The sequence below is a fragment of the Bufo gargarizans genome, chromosome 6, assembly GCF_014858855.1.
Source record: "Bufo gargarizans isolate SCDJY-AF-19 chromosome 6, ASM1485885v1, whole genome shotgun sequence".
In the NCBI taxonomy this organism is placed as follows: domain Eukaryota; kingdom Metazoa; phylum Chordata; class Amphibia; order Anura; family Bufonidae; genus Bufo; species Bufo gargarizans.
In genome coordinates, this window is record NC_058085.1 from 234,881,323 (window position 1) to 234,899,275 (window position 17,953).

The following is a 17,953-nucleotide window of genomic DNA, read 5'->3' on the forward strand; positions in this document are numbered from 1 at the left end:
GCAGTGACCTATTCAAGGATGGCTGCCGACTCTTTTATACAGCCTTCTCCTACTTACACCTGGCAACACGCATGCGCATGTTCCGCAGCGTTGTGTCAGCCGCAATCTCTAGTATAATACCGCATAAACTCCTTGAAGGATATATCCAACAGCTGTCCTCGCTATCACAGCCATGTTTTAGAAGACATTCTCGTCGACGTCACTATGCACTGGCTTCAACATGTCGGACGCTGCATAGACAGGAGACTCAGAGCCTGTAGACATTAGGATGCTTGTTCTCTAGTGTAAATGTGAGCAGTCATTAATACGTTCTGAGGACAAAGCCCTTAAAAGCCAGTGCTACTGAATAGTGGAGGTGACATGAGAAGATGATCTAGGATAACAGGTAACCTGCACAGGCTGTCATGGCAGATATAAAATGCTGCAGTCTTCACTTGCCATTTAATGTCTGGTCACCTCACTTCTTGAGCAGCCATTCAGACAGCATCCTGCAGTACCATGCTGTCAGATGCTATAGAATGGCTGATTGCATGACCCAACCCTTAGGCCCCTTTCACACTGGCAATGCGTGAGGTGAACGCATTGCAACCGCACTGAATCCGGACCCATTAATTTCTATGGGGCTGTGCACATGAGCTGTGATTTTCACGCATCACTTGTGCTTTGCGTGAAAATCTCAGCATGCTCTATATTGTGCGATTTTTCACGCAACGCCGGCCCCGTAGAAGTGAATGGGGGTTCGTTAAAATCGCAAGCATCTGCAAGCAAGTGCGGATGCAGTGAGATTTTCACGCATGGTTGCTAGGAGACGATCGGGATGGGGACCCGATCTTTATTATTTTCCCTTATAACATGGTTATAAGGAAAAATAATGCCATTCTTAATACAGAATGATAAGTAAATTAGGGGGTTAAAAATAAAAATAAAATAAAACTCAACTCATCCACTTGTTCGCGCAGCCCTGCTTGTCTTCTTTCTTCTTCTTTGATGACCTGGAGGAAAAGGACCTTTGGTGACGTCACTGCACTTATCACATGGTCCATCTCCATGGTGATGGACCATGTGATTAGCGCAGTGACGTCACCAAAGGTCCTTTTCTCCCAGGTCCTCAAATAAGAAGAAGGAAGACAAGCAGGTCTGCGTGAACAAGTGGATGAGGTGAGTTTTTTGTTTTGTTTTTTTTTAACCCCTCCATCCCTAATTTACTTAGCATTCTATATTAAGAATGCTATTATTTTCCCTTATAACCATGTTATAAGGGAAAATATTAAAATCTACAGAATACCTAACCCAAACCCGAACTTCAGTGAAGAAGTCCGGGTTTGGGTCTGGGTACCACATTCCGTTTTTTCTCACGCGCGTGCAAAATGCATTGCACTCGCGTGGAAAAAAATGAATAATGCAACGCAATTGCATACAATACTCACCCCACTCGCAGGCAAAATCGCACGATTTTCCTGCGTCGCACCCGTCTCCTATCCGGCCCTCACACGCAACGCCCGTGTGAAAGAGGCCTTAGGCTTGCTATGGGCAACTAAGCCAGTTTTGATAAATCTCCCCCAAGGAGTTAGAAACGCTCAGCTAAGTGCTGTCTCCCCTCACTGCTGGAGATGGAGCTGAAGACAGGCTCATAGACCTTCTATTGAGGATGTCAGCTGAGCGCTGCTGTCTCTGAGTTTTAGTGATTATGGGTGCTGGATGGGTCATTTTGAATACAGCTCTGGCTGTGACTGAACTATAATGAGGTGGGGCAGATTTACCAGTCCTAAAGATGGCATAAGCATAGACACACAGTGGCTCAGGGTGGATGATGACATCTATTGGTTGCATTACTTTGAGACAGAATTTTACGCCAGAAAAATTGGCGGTGCCGTTTGAAAGGGTACATCCTAGGCCAAGCCCCCTCTTAGCCCCATATGTAACATTGTTTATTGGTAGCTATAGTATTTGTGAACCCAAATTGTTGGTTATTATTATATTATTATTATTAGTTTATATTTGGTAAATGACTTCTATGTGCTGGTATCCCCATAGGATCAAAGACCAGGGCCCAGTCTCAGGTTCTTCGGGATGGACCAAGACAGGAGCCACATGACTGAGAGGATATTAAGTCTCACCCTGGAGATCATCTACCTGCTGACCGGAAACGTGAGGGAATCTGGGAATTATGTCACACGTTCTCCCTATTTCTGTATTAATAAAACAGGGACATGACCGGAGAGGTCAGATATTATGGGAATACATCACATGGCTTATCTATTATCAATATTAATAGAAAATAGACACGACCAGAGAGGTGATAGATTCTGGCAGTTATGTCATTTGACATTACTCAAAGGGTCCATTCAAACGATCGTGTCTATTTTGTGGACCGCAAACTGCATATCCACAATACACAGACACCTGCCATGTGCACCCTGCATTGCGATGTGGACCTAAGGGCTTCAGTGTGTTTCCAGGTCCATGCAGCAACACATAGGACACGTCCTATCTTTGAACGGGTAGCGGGCCCATTGAAGTCAGTCGGTTTGTATCACAGTGCGATGTGCACACAGCCGGTGTCTGTGTTTTGTGGATCCTCGATTTGCGGTCCACAAAACAGAGATGGTTGTGTGAATGCACCCTATAATAGGTTTTCCAGGAACAAAATATTGATGACCTATCTATAAGATATACCCGAAAACCCGATTAGGTGTTAGGGTACATTCACACAACAGTGGAAGACGCCATGTGAACCATTGCACTTTACGGAGCTATTCATATGGCCGTATGGGGCAATTTGTGGCTGTTTTGACTGCGAGATTGACTTTATTGAAGTTAATGGGGCCATTTAGAAAGAAGAATACCAGAAGTTTTTTAGTTTTAAATTTTTTTGCCCTATCTTCCTTGAGCCATAACTTTTTTATTTTTCCTTTCACCTAGCTGTATGAGGACTTATTTTTTTGTGGGACAAGTTGTACTTTCTAATGCCACCATTTAATATGGCGTACAATGTAGCAGGAAGCATGAAAAAAATCCAAATGGGGTGGAATTGGGGGAAGAAAAACGCAATTCCACCGTTTTACGGGTTTTGTTCCCACTGCGTTCGTTGCAATTACGATACCACATATGTGTAGGTTTATGTCTAAATAGTGTAAAAATAAATTTAAACTTTGCATTTTGTAGTTTTGTTTTGCATCACCATATTCTGACCCCCATAACTTTTTTATAGCTATATCTACTGAGCTGTGTGGGGGCTCATTTTTTGTGGGACAATCTGTAGTTATTGATACCATTTTGGAGTGTGTGTGACTTTTTTGTCACATTTTATTAATTTTTGGGGGTAAGAGAAGCGAAGAAACTGGCAAATTGTCATTCGCTGTATTGGAAAAATATTTTAATAGTACAGGCATTTTCAGACGCGGTGATGCCCATGATGTTTATATTTTGTTATTTATGTATTTTTTTTTTTTATTCTACAGAAAGATAAAAATTTGAAACAATTTTTTTATTCTAAGTTTTTCTTAACCTTTTTTAATGATTTTTGAAGCTCGTATTTGAGCCTACAAAATCCATGTTCGCACTTCGCACCAACGCTGTACATGTACGGCGCTGGTAGCTAATGGGTTAAAAATGGGTATGCTATGGAAAATAAAAATACTCTCCTCACCACAGGGAACACTTGCTCCACACTGGAGACAACAGAACCTGACCTGCTGGGGTTTAAAAGAAAAGCCAGTGAAATTCCTTCATTTTGAACAGCTGTTAAAAAAGGATGCAAAACATATGACAAATGAACATTAAAAATGGATAGTCTGGCAGGAAATAGAAGCACACAAGGATGTAAAATGGCCATGAAAAACTGACAGTTTATCCGCTTTTAAAGCCGAAATGCCACAGCTTGATACATTGTGTAGTGGCCGTTCAGGGGTCCTGCAGCTGATGCTCCTAATCAAGTGAATAGGACCCAATAACCTATTGGATACTGCTGTGGATAGGTCTTCAATATGTTAGTCCCGGAAAACCCCTTTTGAAAGAATGGACATGACTGGAGAGGTGAGTGATTCTGGGAATTACATAACCTGAACTTGCTCAAGTAGAGAGGTGGAGATTGCTGGGCATTCTGTAACATGACATAAATGGAGTGGTAAGGGGTTCTAAAAGGGAACTGTAGTGCTCAGGATTGTGGGACTCTGTATTTTAAGTATCTATCTAATTGAACAGGACTATATGTCTATGAAAAAAGAATTTACTGATTATGTGACACATCAAAACAAGTTCCATGAGTCAGGAAAGTTTGACAAACCCCAGAAATCCATAACTGTGCCACCACCTCAGTCACATGTACACGAGAGGAACAATGAGCAGAAGATCCTAGACCTCACCAACAAGATCATTGAGCTGCTCACTGGAGAGGTGAGTGCAGCTGGGAATACCGGGACAATAACACAAGGGGTAATGTGTCTGTATGATGACTGTATCCTTGTCTATGTCAGGTTCCCATAAGGTGTCAGGATGTCACAGTTTATTTTTCTGTGGAGGAGTGGGAGTATTTAGAAGAACACAAGGCTCTGTACAAGGACGTCATGGAGACCCACCAGCCCTTCACATTACCATGTAAGAGAAATATCTAAATACAGTCCTCTGGTAAACCTTGATCAATGAAGGAGATGTATTAAAACGGATTCAAAGAAAAAGCAGTTGGACATGACAGCTCAATTTTTACTTGAGTCCACCAAAGAAATGACATGCATCAGTCAAATATATTCTGTCACTGTATGTCTTCTACAGATGGATCTAGTACAATATGTACACCAGAGAAATGTCCTACTCCCCACTTTAAAGAAGAAGACGATAAAATGCATCCATATTATGAGGTATGTTAGGACAAGCAAAATAATTAGGTCTTCTACTTATGAAGTCATCCAAAATGTATTTTATAACATCCAAGTTATACATATTTTTTTTTTTTGTGTACAGGATCTTCTCATGAGTCAAGTCATAGTTGGATCACAGGTTGAGGATGATGATGATGAGGTGTGCATGATGAGTGGCAAGCAGTGTAAGGAGGAGGAGACTCCGATGTGTATTCATCCAGGTGGGTAATATTTAGTACTAAATACAAAAACATTGATGCTATTCTATCTACTCCACATGGGCCTAGTGTCTTGCAGGGCGCATATACTGACCACATATTTTTTTTTATATATATGTGTGTGCATTATTTATACTATTGTGTTTTTGTATTTTGTTAAAAAAAAATAAGTTTTAGAAATCTTTAACCCTTTCTACCCCAGGACAGTTTTCACCTTCCTGTCCAGGCCATTTTTTGCAAATCCAACGTGTCACTTTATGTGGTAATAATATTGGAACACTTTTACTTAAGCTACTTTCACATTCGTGTTTGGTGCGGATCCGTTCAGATAATACAACCGTCTGCATCCGTTCAGAACGGATCAGTTTGTATTATCTTTAACATAGTCTTAAACACCATTGAAAGTCAGTGGAGGACGGATCCGTTTTCTGTTGTGCCAGATTGTGTAATAGAAAACAGATCCGTCCTGGCACACAATGTAAGTTAATGGGGACGGATCCGTTTGGCTCAGTTTCGTCAAACTGCAAGCAGCGTTTTGGTGTCTGCCTCCAAAGCGGAATGGAGACTGAATGGAAATGATGCATTCTGAGCGGATCCTTTTCCATTCAGAATGCATTAGAGCAAAGCTGATCCATTTTGGACCGCTTGTGAGAGCCCTGAACGGATCTGACAAACGGAAAGCCAAAACGCCAATGTGAATGTAGCCTTATCCAGGCCATTCTGAGATAGTTTTCTCATGACACATTGTACTTCATGACATTTGAGTCAATATATTTTTCCTTTATAAAAAAAAACCTAAATTATAAAAAATGTGGAAAAATTCACAATTTTCTAAATTTGAATTTCTCTACTTTTTAAGACAGATAGTAATGCCTCATAAAATAGTTTTTAGTCATCATTTGCCATATGTCTGCTTTATGTCGGCATCATTTTGTAAATGTCATTTTATATTTTTTTTAGGCTTAGATTTTAGAAGCCATTTTTAAAATTTTCACCAATTCAGTTATAATGTGATTTTGAAGGGCTTACATAATGGAAACGACCCAGAAATTACCCCATTTTAGAAACTACACCCCTCAAATTATTCAAAACTGATTCCTCAAGAATGCAGATTTTTCATGTTAATTTTTTCTTGCAAACTAAACCTAAATATGCATTACTCTGATTCTGCAGTTTACAGAAATAGCCCATATGTGGTAGTAAACTGCTCTAGGGGCACGTGGCAGTGGTCAGAAGGAAAGGAGCGCCATATGGATTTTGGAGGCAGATTTTGCTAGAATGGTTTTTGGGCACCATTTTGTATTTGAAGAGACCCTGACGTACCCCTCCAGTGTAAACTCTCACAAAGTGACACCATTTTGGAAATTACACCCTTCAAAGAATATATTAAGGGAGGTACTGAGCACTTTGACCCCCTAAGTGTTTTATGGAATTTGAAAACACTTGCCTGTGAAAATGAAAAGAATAGAAGAATGCGCCTTATGGCTTTGCAGCGCAGATTTTGATAGATTGGTTTATAGGCGCCATTGTTTTTTTATTTTTTGAGTTAATGTCTTATATGGGGGGCAAATTTTTTGCTGGATGAGGTGACCTTTTCATTGGTACAATTTTTGATCGCTTGGTATTACACTTTTTGTGAGTCAAGGTGAAAAAAAAAGAGGCTGTTTTGGCATAGTAAAATGGTTTAATTTGAAACAAAAAAAATACTATAATACACTTATGTTATTACCGCAGCCATAATGGCATATAGAATTAAAATAATGAAAGGGGTTGTTCAGTGGAGTGGAAAATGTTGGGAAAGAGTTTAGAGTGAGTAAAAAATAAAATAAAAAAATAATTATATATATATATATATATATATATATATATATATACACACACACACACAGGTCCTTCTAAAAAAAATTTGCATATTGTGATAAAGTTCATTATTTTCTGTAATGTACTGATAAACATTAGACTTTCATATATTTTAGATTCATTACACACAACTGAAGTAGTTCAAGCCTTTTATTGTTTTAATATTGATGATTTTGACATACAGCTCATGAAAAACCCAAATTCCTATCTAAAAAAAATTGCATATCATGAAAAAGGTTCTCTAAACGAGCTATTAACCTAATCATCTGAATCAACTAATTAACTCTAAACACCTGCAAAAGATTCCTGAGGCTTTTAAAAACTCCCAGCCTGGTTCATTACTCAAAACCGCAATCATGGGTAAGACTGCCGACCTGACTGCTGTCCAGAAGGCCATCATTGACACCCTCAAGCAAGAGGGTAAGGCACAGAAAGAAATTTCTGAACGACTAGGCTGTTCCCAGAGTGCTGTATCAAGGCACCTCAGTGGGAAGTCTGTGGGAAGGAAAAAGTGTGGCAGAAAACGCTGCACAACGAGAAGAGGTGACCGGACCCTGAGGAAGATTGTTCAGAAGGACCGATTCCAGAGCTTGGGGGACCTGCGGAAGCAGTGGACTGAGTCTGGAGTAGAAACATCCAGAGCCATCGTGTACAGGCGTGTGCAGGAAATGGGCTACAGGTGCCGCATTTCCCAGGTCAAGCCACTTTTGAACCAGAAACAGCGGCAGAAGAAGCAGCACTGGACTGTTGCTCTGTGGTCCAAAGTACTTTTTTCAGATGAAAGCAAATTTTGCATGTCATTCGGAAATCAAGGTGCCAGAGTCGGGAGGAAGACTGGGGAGAGGGAAATGCCAAAATGCCTGAAGTCCAGTGTCAAGTACCCACAGTCAGTGATGGTCTGGGGTGCCATGTCAGCTGCTGGTGTTGGTCCACTGTGTTTTATCAAGGGCAGGGTCAATGCAGCTAGCTATCAGGAAATTTTGGAGCACTTCATGCTTCCATCTACTGAAAAGCTTTATGGAGATGAAGATTTCATTTTTCAGCACGACCTGGCACCTGCTCACAGTGCCAAAACCACTGGTAAATGGTTTACTGACCATGGTATTACTGTGCTCAATTGGCCTGCCAACTCTCCTGACCTGAGCCCCATAGAGAATCTGTGGGATATTGGGAAGAGAAAGTTCAGAGATGCAAGACCCAACACTCTGGATGAGCTTAAGGCCGCTATCGAAGCATCCTGGGCCTCCATAACACCTCAGCAGTGCCACAGGCTGATTGCCTCCATGCCACGCCGCATTGAAGCAGTAATTTCTGCAAGAGGATTCCCGACCAAGTATTGAGTGCATAACTGAACATAATTATTTGAAGGTTGACTTTTTTTGTATTAAAAACACTTTTCTTTTATTGGTCGGATGAAATATGCTTATTTTTTTAGATAGGAATTTGGGGTTTTCATGAGCTGTATGCCAAAATCATCAATATTAAAACAATAAAAGGCTTGAACTACTTCAGTTGGTGTGTAATGAATCTAAAATATATGAAAGTCTAATGTTTATCAGTACATTACAGAAAATAATGAACTTTATCACAATATGCTAATTTTTTTTAGAAGGACCTGTATATGTGTGTGTATGTGTATATATATATATATGTGTATATATATATATATATATATTACTCCCCTCATCTATTTCCCCCTACGCTGACATTCTATACTTCCTGGCCCCATCATACAGGTAATGCCTGTTCAGCCAACTACTGGTCACCACCCTAGCCATTGAATGGCTGTGCAGACATTTCCTGTGTGTCGAGATGAGATCAGAAAGTAGAGTACAGCTGTAACCCAGTAATTGTCGGAACAGCAGAGTTGGGGGATTAATGAGGTTAGGGCTGCAGCTAACGATTATTTGGATAATCGATTAGTTGTCGATAATTTCATCGATCAATTGAGAAAAAACACCAAAATGACAAAAAAAAGAGGTTTATATGATTTTACTTTAAAAATCATGTTCAAATGCCATATTAAAACAAACTGTCATGGTCTTACCTCCTTGCTGTTCTCCTTCGTTTGACATGTGCTGGCGGCCATCTTGGTTTCTGGGTTTCTTGTAGCCTCCCACCCTGCGGCTCCTCCTTCCCACTGGGAGGAGCTGGATGCCTAGCTCATATATATAGGAGGTCTGTGGCTTCAGTTCCCTGCTTGGTCCTCCTGTGCTCACATGCTTCTAAGACTGCTGCTGCTTCTGGTTCCTGATCCTGGCTTCGTCTGACTACCCTGCTGATTCCTGATCCTGGCTTCGTCTGACTACCCTGTTGGTTCCTGATCCTGGCTTCATCTGACTACTCTTCTGGTTCCTGATCTCTGGTTTCGCAAGACCCTGCTTCGGTTTAGCCATCCGTTTGGACTTTTGCCTTACAGCTTTATTTTCAATAAAGCCTTCTTATTTCCACTCATCTCTTGTTGTACGTCTGGTTCATGGTTCCATGACATTAGGACCAAGCCATGAATTCTGACGGTACAGGGCCATCCTCGCTACCTACGCTGGTTGCCAGACTTGATCAGCAGGATCACCTGTTGGGTCGGTTCGCTGTGGCGTTGCAAACCCTGCTTGAACGCACGGCTCATTTAGCTTCCGTTGCCGATGGGTCGGTTGTCGCTCCTGGGCCCGCTCCTACTGCCGCTCCGGTTGTTGCGCCAGAGTCTACCCCGACACCTGTTGCTGCGCCTGCGGTGTTTCGGGGTATGACTGGTTCTGCCCCCCTTCCACAGCGCTTTGGGGGAGAGCCAACTCAGTGCCGAGGTTTCCTTAACCAGGCGGGCATTTACTTTGAGTTGCTGCCACATGCCTTTCCTACTGAGAGATCAAAGGTGGGCTTCTTGATCTCGCTGCTCTCGGACAAGGCCTTGGCCTGGGCCAGCCCTTTATGGGAGAACAACAATCCGGTGGTTGCCGAGTTTTCCGGTTTTGTTGCTTCTCTTCGGAAGGTATTCGATGTGCCGGCTCGTGCTGCCTCTGCTGCGAAGCTCCTTATGTCCATCAGACAGGGTTCACGATCCGTAGCTGAATACGCCATTGAGTTTCGTACCCTGGCAGCAGAGGTGGGCTGGAATAATGAGGCTCTGGTCGCTGCTTTCTCTCATGGTCTCTCGGATGCCTTGAAGGATGAGGTTGCAGCTAAGGACCTACCTGTGGAGCTCGAGTCTCTTATTTCTTTCCTGATTTTGATTGACACCAGACTCAGGGAGAGACCTTCCTTTCAGGAGAGCCTGCGGAGGCCTTCTAACAGATTGGCGCCTACGTTTGCTGTCCCACCCGTGCCTCCCTCTCCTCCCACGCCTCCTGGGGATGACTTGTCTGGGGGTGAACCCATGCAGCTGGGGTTTGCTCGCCTGTCCGAGGGGGAGAGGGTACTCCGGAGACGCGAGGGCCGATGCATGTACTGTGGTCTCGGTGGGCATTTTCGGTTGGCATGCCCGAACCGTTCGGGAAACGCTCGCACCTGAGATCCTGTCGGGGGCAGATCTTGGGTGGAGTCTCCTCGTCCCCGGTTTCCCGTGTTGACAAACCACTGATTACTGTTGTCCTCTCCTGGGTCGGGGGCTCGGTGACGACCCGGGCGTTGGTGGACTCTGGTGCTGGTGGTTTGTTCATTGATAGTGTGTTCGCTGCCGCCAATTCCATTCCTCTGCAGCCTCGAGGTTCCCCACTGGCTCTTGAGGCGATAGACGGCAGACCCCTTCTGCCGCCACACGTGACTCAAGAGACCCTTCCAGTGGGGATGGCCATTGGTGCCGTTCACAGAGAGTCGGTCTGTCTCCAGGTTATTTCGTCTCCACACTACTCGGTGGTCTTGGGGTACCCCTGGCTCCAGAAGCATAATCCGACTTTCGATTGGAAATCGGCCGAGATCCTCTCGTGGTCACCGCAGTGTGGGGCTAGTTGCATCCATGGGCCTGTCAAGTTGCTGTGTACTTCCTCGGACTCTCTGTTGCCTCCTGAATACGAGGAGTACCGGGATGTATTCGATAAGGTGCGTGCGGTTGCCCTACCTCCGCACCGCCCATACGATTGTGCCATAGAGTTACAATCTGGTGCCGTTCCTCCTCGTGGCAAAGTCTATCCACTGTCGGTAGCGGAGAATGAGGCCATGGAGGAGTACGTGAGGGAGGCGCTTTCACGCGGACACATTCGCAAATCCTCGTCCCCGGCAGGGGCTGGATTTTTCTTTGTGAAAAAGAAGGGCGGTGAGTTGAGGCCTTGCATCGATTACAGGGGTCTCAATCGCATCACGATCAAGAACGCTTACCCGATACCCTTGATTTCCGAGCTGTTCGATCGCCTCAAAGGGGCCACGGTCTTTACCAAACTCGACCTGAGGGCGGCATATAACCTGGTAAGGATCAAGGCGGGCGATGAGTGGAAGACCGCGTTTAACACCAGGACCGGTCATTATGAATCCTTGGTTATGCCCTTTGGGTTGTGCAATGCGCCCGCAGTCTTCCAGGAATTCATCAACGATGTTTTCCGTAACCTGTTGCAGCAGTGTGTGGTGGTCTATTTGGATGACATCTTGGTATATTCTGAATCCATGGAGGCCCACATTCTGGATGTCAGACGAGTGTTGCAACGGTTACGAGAGAACAAGCTGTTCGGTAAGCTTGAGAAATGCGAATTTCACCGATCCCAGGTAACCTTCTTAGGTTACATAATTTCCGCTGAGGGGTTCTCCATGGATCCTGAGAAGGTTTCGGCTGTCTTACAGTGGCCCCAGCCCAGTGGTCTTCGTGCCCTGCAGCGCTTTTTGGGCTTCGCCAATTATTATCGGAAGTTCATCAGGGACTTTTCCATGCTAGCCAAGCCTCTCACGGATCTGACCAGGAAGGGCAGTAATCCCCAGGTCTGGCCGCCCGAGGCCATCCGAGCTTTTGAGGCTCTAAAGTCCGCCTTTGTGTCGGCTCCGATTCTGTCGCATCCCAACCCTGGGTTGCCGTTTGTCCTCGAGGTGGACGCGTCTGAGACGGGAGTAGGCGCCCTCCTGTCTCAGCGTAGAACACCAGAGGGTCCTCTGCTTCCTTGTGGGTTTTACTCCCGGAAACTGTCTTCCGCGGAGTGCAACTATCAGATTGGTGACAGGGAGTTATTGGCCATCGTGCAGGCCCTTAAAGAATGGAGGCACTTGCTCGAGGGCTCGGTGGTTCCGGTTCTCATCCTGACGGACCACAAGAATCTGACCTACCTCTCTGAGGCCAAGAGATTGACACCACGTCAGGCCAGATGGGCTCTGTTCTTGTCACGTTTTAATTACGTGGTCTCCTACCTACCCGGTTCCAAGAACATCAGAGCGGATGCCTTATCACGGCAGTACTCCGAGCTGTCCGGGGAGGAGTCAATTCCGACTTCGGTCATACCTCCGAATCAGATCCTGGCCGCCATTCGCACCAGCCTGACCTCTCCCCTGGGTGAGCAGATTTTGGCGGCTCAATCTGGTGCTCCCTCTGGGAGACCCAACGGCAGGTGTTTTGTGCCTGAGGAGTTGCGCACTCGGTTGTTGCGAACCTACCATAACTCCAAGGCCGCGGGGCATCCTGGAAAGAATCAGCTGTCCTGGGCTGTTTCACGTCTGTTCTGGTGGCCTTCTCTACGTTCCGACATCGCCGCATATGTAGCGGCATGCTCCATTTGTGCCCAGAGTAAGTCCCCTCGGCACCTTCCGTTGGGCCTTTTGCAACCCATAGCCACCGGGGAGCGTCCATGGTCACACCTGGGGATGGATTTCATTGTGGACCTCCCTGCATCCCGAGGCCATACGGTCATTCTCATGATAGTGGATCGGTTTTCCAAAATGTGCCACTGTGTACCTCTCAAGAAGTTACCCTCTGCACAAGAGTTGGCCTCGATTTTTGCCAGGGAGGTCTTCCGGTTGCACGGTTTGCCCAAGGAGATTGTGTCGGATCGGGGGAGTCAGTTTGTGTCCAGGTTCTGGCGCGCCTTTTGCTCCCAGTTGGGGATTCATCTCTCTTTCTCATCGGCCTACCACCCTCAGTCCAATGGGGCCGCAGAACGATCCAATCAGGCCTTGGAGCAATTCCTTCGTTGCTATGTCTCCGATCACCAAGACAATTGGGTTGACCTCCTGCCTTGGGCTGAGTTTGCCAGGAACACGGCGGTGAACTCTTCCTCTGGGACGTCTCCCTTCATGGCCAATTATGGGTTCCAACCTGCCGTGTTACCGGAGGTATTCTCTCCCCAGGATATTCCGGCTGTGGAGGATCACCTTTCCGTCCTACGTGCTTCTTGGGTACAGATCCAGAGGTCCCTTGAGGTCTCTGCGCAGCGCCAGAGACTCCAGGCTGATCGCAGACGAGCGCCCGCTCCTTCCTACCAGGTCGGAGACCGCGTATGGTTGTCCACCCGCAACCTCAACCTTCGAGTGCCCACTCCCAAGCTGGCGCCTCGCTTTGTTGGTCCCTTCCGAGTGCTTCGCAGGGTAAACCCGGTAGCCTATGCCCTTGCGCTTCCTCCTGGCATGCGGATCTCCAACGTGTTTCATGTCTCCCTCTTGAAGCCACTGGTGTGTAATCGTTTCACTTCCTCGATTCCTCGGCCTCGTCCGGTCCAAGTGGGCAATCGTGAGGAGTATGAGGTGAGCAATATCCTGGACTCACGCCTGGTCCGCGGCCGGGTGCAGTTTTTGGTCCATTGGCGTGGTTATGGTCCAGAGGAGCGTTCCTGGGTTCCCTCCGCAGATGTCCATGCTCCTGCCTTGCTCCGAGCCTTCCACGCACGCTTCCCTCAGAAACCGTTCCTTACTCCGCGGAGGAGGGGCCCTTGAGGGGGAGGTACTGTCATGGTCTTACCTCCTTGCTGTTCTCCTTCGTTTGACATGTGCTGGCGGCCATCTTGGTTTCTGGGTTTCTTGTAGCCTCCCACCCTGCGGCTCCTCCTTCCCACTGGGAGGAGCTGGATGCCTAGCTCATATATATAGGAGGTCTGTGGCTTCAGTTCCCTGCTTGGTCCTCCTGTGCTCACATGCTTCTAAGACTGCTGCTGCTTCTGGTTCCTGATCCTGGCTTCGTCTGACTACCCTGCTGATTCCTGATCCTGGCTTCGTCTGACTACCCTGTTGGTTCCCGATCCTGGCTTCATCTGACTACTCTTCTGGTTCCTGATCTCTGGTTTCGCAAGACCCTGCTTCGGTTTAGCCATCCGTTTGGACTTTTGCCTTACAGCTTTATTTTCAATAAAGCCTTCTTATTTCCACTCATCTCTTGTTGTACGTCTGGTTCATGGTTCCATGACACAAACTGTGGATGGCACTGTTATGGAGGATCTGTGGATGGACACTGTTATGGGGGATCTGTGGATGGCGCTGTTATGAGGGGGATCTGTGGATAGACACTGTTATGGGAGGGAGATCTGTGGACGGCACTGTTATGGGGGGGGGATCTGTGGATGGACACCATTATGTGGGGGGGTCTGTGGATGACACTGTTATGGGGGGGGGAATCTGTGGATGGCACTGTTATGGGGAGGGGGATCTGTGCACAGCCCTGTTATGGGGAAGGGGATCTGTGGATGACATTTCTACAGGGGGCGGGGGGGGGGATCTATGGTTGACACTATATAGCATCTTATGCTCAAAGTCCCCATAACAGTGCACAGATCCCTCTCCCCGTAACAGCCCCGGCCCGCCGCTCACAGCAGTAGACTAACTTAACTGGTATTAACTTTTACTTAAACTCTAAATCAGCCCATCTTTATTACCTTACAATGAAGCTCCGGTAACAGGCAGAGCGGGCGGCGGCGTAACTTCACTAACTCACGTGACGTGCCTGCTCTATTCATAAAGTGGGCGGAGCAGGCGCGTCACGTAAGTGACGTTACGCCGCCACCCACTCTGCCTGTTACCGGAGCTTCATTGTAAGGTAATAAAGATGCGCTGATTTAGTTCAAGGATCCGTAGGCATAGCAACGAATCAGGCGATTATTCGATAACTGGATTAGTCAACAACTATTCTCGTTATCGAATATTATCGATAACTTTGATTAATCGTTGCAGCCCTAAATGAGGGACATCTTGGCACTCTAGATCTTATGAACATTTGAACATTGCTCAAATAGTAAGTGTACTCTAAGGTATTTAATTTATCACCATTCTCCTCTTTTACAGATGCATCTTCCTCAATTAACAGTTTAGACAAACAGTATACATTATATGAACATTTCGAAATGGGAGATGATGTGGTCCAATATCCTCAAGTCGAATATCCTGTACTCTTGCATTTCAGCCCCTTTGGTCCTAGTGCACACGCATCATCTGATGTCCTAAATGTCACTGATTATGTGACTCTCAACTCTGAATCTTCCAATCTAGTTCTAAGTCAAGAAACAGAACCTGGAGACATTTCAACTTTGTCAAAAGACATTTCAGGTCCAAAGGCTGGGAAAAGGTTATTTACCTGTGGAGAATGTGGGAAAAGCCTAACCCGGAAAGAAAATCTCATTTCCCATCAGAGAATTCACACTGGGGAGAAACCATTTTGTTGTCCCAAATGTGGGAAATGTTTTAAGAAAACTTCACATCTGTCAAAGCATCTACAGATTCACACTGGTGAGAAGCCATTTTCTTGTTCTGAATGTGGGAAAACATTTGCCTGGAAAGGAGATCTAGTTGTCCATGAGAGAATCCACTCAGGTGAAAAGCCATATTCATGTTCAGAATGTGGCAAATGTTTCTCCATCAAGTCCTACCTAGTCAAGCATCAGAGAATCCACACTGGAGAGAAACCATACTCCTGCCCTGAATGTGGCAAATGTTTCTCATCAAGTTCAAATGTTCTGCTGCATCGGAAAATTCATGCTGGGCAGAAGCCACATGTGTGCGCTGAATGCGGAAAGTGTTTTGTATGGAAATCTGATCTCGTCAACCACCAGAGGATCCACACAGGAGAAAAACCTTATGAGTGTCCCGAGTGTCAGAAATCATTTTCAAGCATCTCATATTTTGTAAAACATCAGAGGATTCACACAGGGGAAAAACCATATCCATGTTCTGAGTGCAGTAAATCTTTCTACTCCAGATCAAATCTGGTTTTACATCAGAAAACACATACAGGGGAGAAGCCATTTTCCTGTTCTGAATGCAATCGGTGCTTTGCGTGGAAGACAGACTTTGTAAAACATCAGAGGTTTCACACGGGGGAAAAACCTTTTGAATGCCCTGAATGTGGAAAACGTTTTATGACCAAGCCAGAACTAAACGATCATAAAAAAATTCACACTGGAGAGAAACCATTTTCATGCTCAGAATGTGGAAAGGGATTTGTTCAGAAGGCACGACTTCTGAAACATGAACTCTTACACACAAAAACTGACACATAGATTTGTCAAGTGCTATAGACCTGGCACCACATTCTCTGAACATTTTAGCAGACTACATAGGTTGGAAATAGTTTTCATACTATGATGGCACAAGTCCTCTTCTCATCACAGACAGGCTCCAAAAAGTGGTAGATCATTTAAAGATTGACTGGCCTTGGAGACGACATTATCTGAGGTCCTAACGTGTCTCTGATCATAAAAAACCCACTCACGTGTTCACAGTCACGCAGCTGCTCTGTTCCCTGCCACTTGGGGTCTCTAGAGGATCAGAAGTGGCCTAGGCCCAAATATGCTGAGGCCAATCGCAGGCTTCATTGGTCACAGCAGCTTGAAAGGTTCATCACTGCTGTGATGTAGTATTCAGGCTTCTGTGACTGCTGAGGTCTGTGATTGGTAACAGTTGTCACGGGAGAAATCCACTTCCTGGTCCTGCGGGGACCGGAAGATGCAGGGAATGGAGCAGTATTGGGACTGCGGACAGGTAAATGTTTTTTTTTTTTTTTGTTTTTTTTGTTTTTTTTCAGGGGCACAGGTTAGGACCCGAGAGGCTGTCTGCTCCAAGGCCAGACAATCCCTGTAATTTAAAGGGTACCTTTAGAGGCTTTATTAAATTTAAGGGGCACTCCATAGCATCAAGTATTTGACCACTAGGAACTTATAAGGTCATACAATCATGTGTGAATAAGCAAAAAACACCCATTTTATAAAGCATTAGTCCCTAGTGTTGGTCTCAGCTACTAGTACAGGATCTCAGAAGTAAATGGTAAGTTCAGCTTATTTTCTTTTGTGACAAGTATAAGTACCTTCATGACCATCAATGAGCAAATCTACAGGGCCATAACGTGGTTATTGTGCATTCACATGACCATACTTTCAGCAACAAAGATAGGGGTTGCATGCTTTAGACTTTGATCATACAATTTGCTTTAAAAGTGCAGCATAAGTACAGTGCAAAAATATACCGTACAGACATAGCTTTAGAGTTTAGACAACTCCTTTTCATTTACACTGGTATGAGCTATGTATTAAAGGTTATCTGCCTAGACACCCTTTGGCATATAGAGCTTCTCTATGGTGGACAGAACCAGAATTCTCCTTCCCCTTTGTGGTGGCCATGCTGGTATACTATAGCTTAGCTCCTTACTGCAACTCAGCTCTGATTCACTTGAATGGGAGTTGACCTGCAGTACACCAGCAGGGCGATTTCCAGCTCTTTCCACTGTTTTGTTTTTGGCACCTTCCAAAAACAGCTTATTGGTGGGAGCGCTGGGTGTCAGACTCCCACTAATCTGATATTGATGGCCAGTCCTGACAACAGATCATCAATATATAAAGAGTTAAAAAAAAACTGTAACTTCTGTTTTAACCAGTTTCTTATTACAATCTAAAATTATATTTTTTTTTTGCAGTTTTCCTTTTTTATTTAAATGATATCTTATAAATATTCATAGGAGCCCCACCCATTCCAGCATATCCAGTACTGACATTTTTGCTGGCGTGTGACATTGTCCTCAAATCCATTGCAGATTAACAGAATAAGGGTCCATTCACACGTCCGCAAAATGGGTCCTCATCAGTTCCCGCAATTTTGCAGAACAGGTGCGGACCCATTCATTTTCAATTGGGCCGGAATGTG

The 17,953-nt window shown here is 45.2% G+C and overlaps 1 protein-coding gene across 3 annotated transcripts; it reads left to right on the top strand.

The window, feature by feature from the left end:
- Positions 1 to 4: 4 nt before the first annotated feature.
- LOC122939797 (zinc finger protein 383-like) lies at positions 5 to 17,912 on the top strand. Of its 3 annotated transcripts, XM_044295941.1 has the most exons (8): positions 362 to 385; positions 2,035 to 2,148; positions 3,655 to 4,035; positions 4,204 to 4,395; positions 4,476 to 4,596; positions 4,771 to 4,856; positions 4,960 to 5,077; positions 15,107 to 17,912. In XM_044295941.1, exons 3-8 carry the CDS (start codon positions 4,018 to 4,020, stop codon positions 16,315 to 16,317), a joined length of 1,746 nt encoding a protein of 581 aa, XP_044151876.1. In that variant the 5' UTR covers positions 362 to 385; positions 2,035 to 2,148; positions 3,655 to 4,017; the 3' UTR covers positions 16,318 to 17,912. The 3 variants fall into 3 exon arrangements, with proteins under 3 accessions (XP_044151875.1, XP_044151877.1, XP_044151876.1); XM_044295940.1 differs by lacking the exon at positions 3,655 to 4,035 and having other exon boundaries at positions 5 to 385; XM_044295942.1 differs by lacking the exon at positions 3,655 to 4,035 and having other exon boundaries at positions 352 to 385; positions 2,035 to 2,222.
- The last annotated feature ends 41 nt before the right edge of the window (positions 17,913 to 17,953 follow it).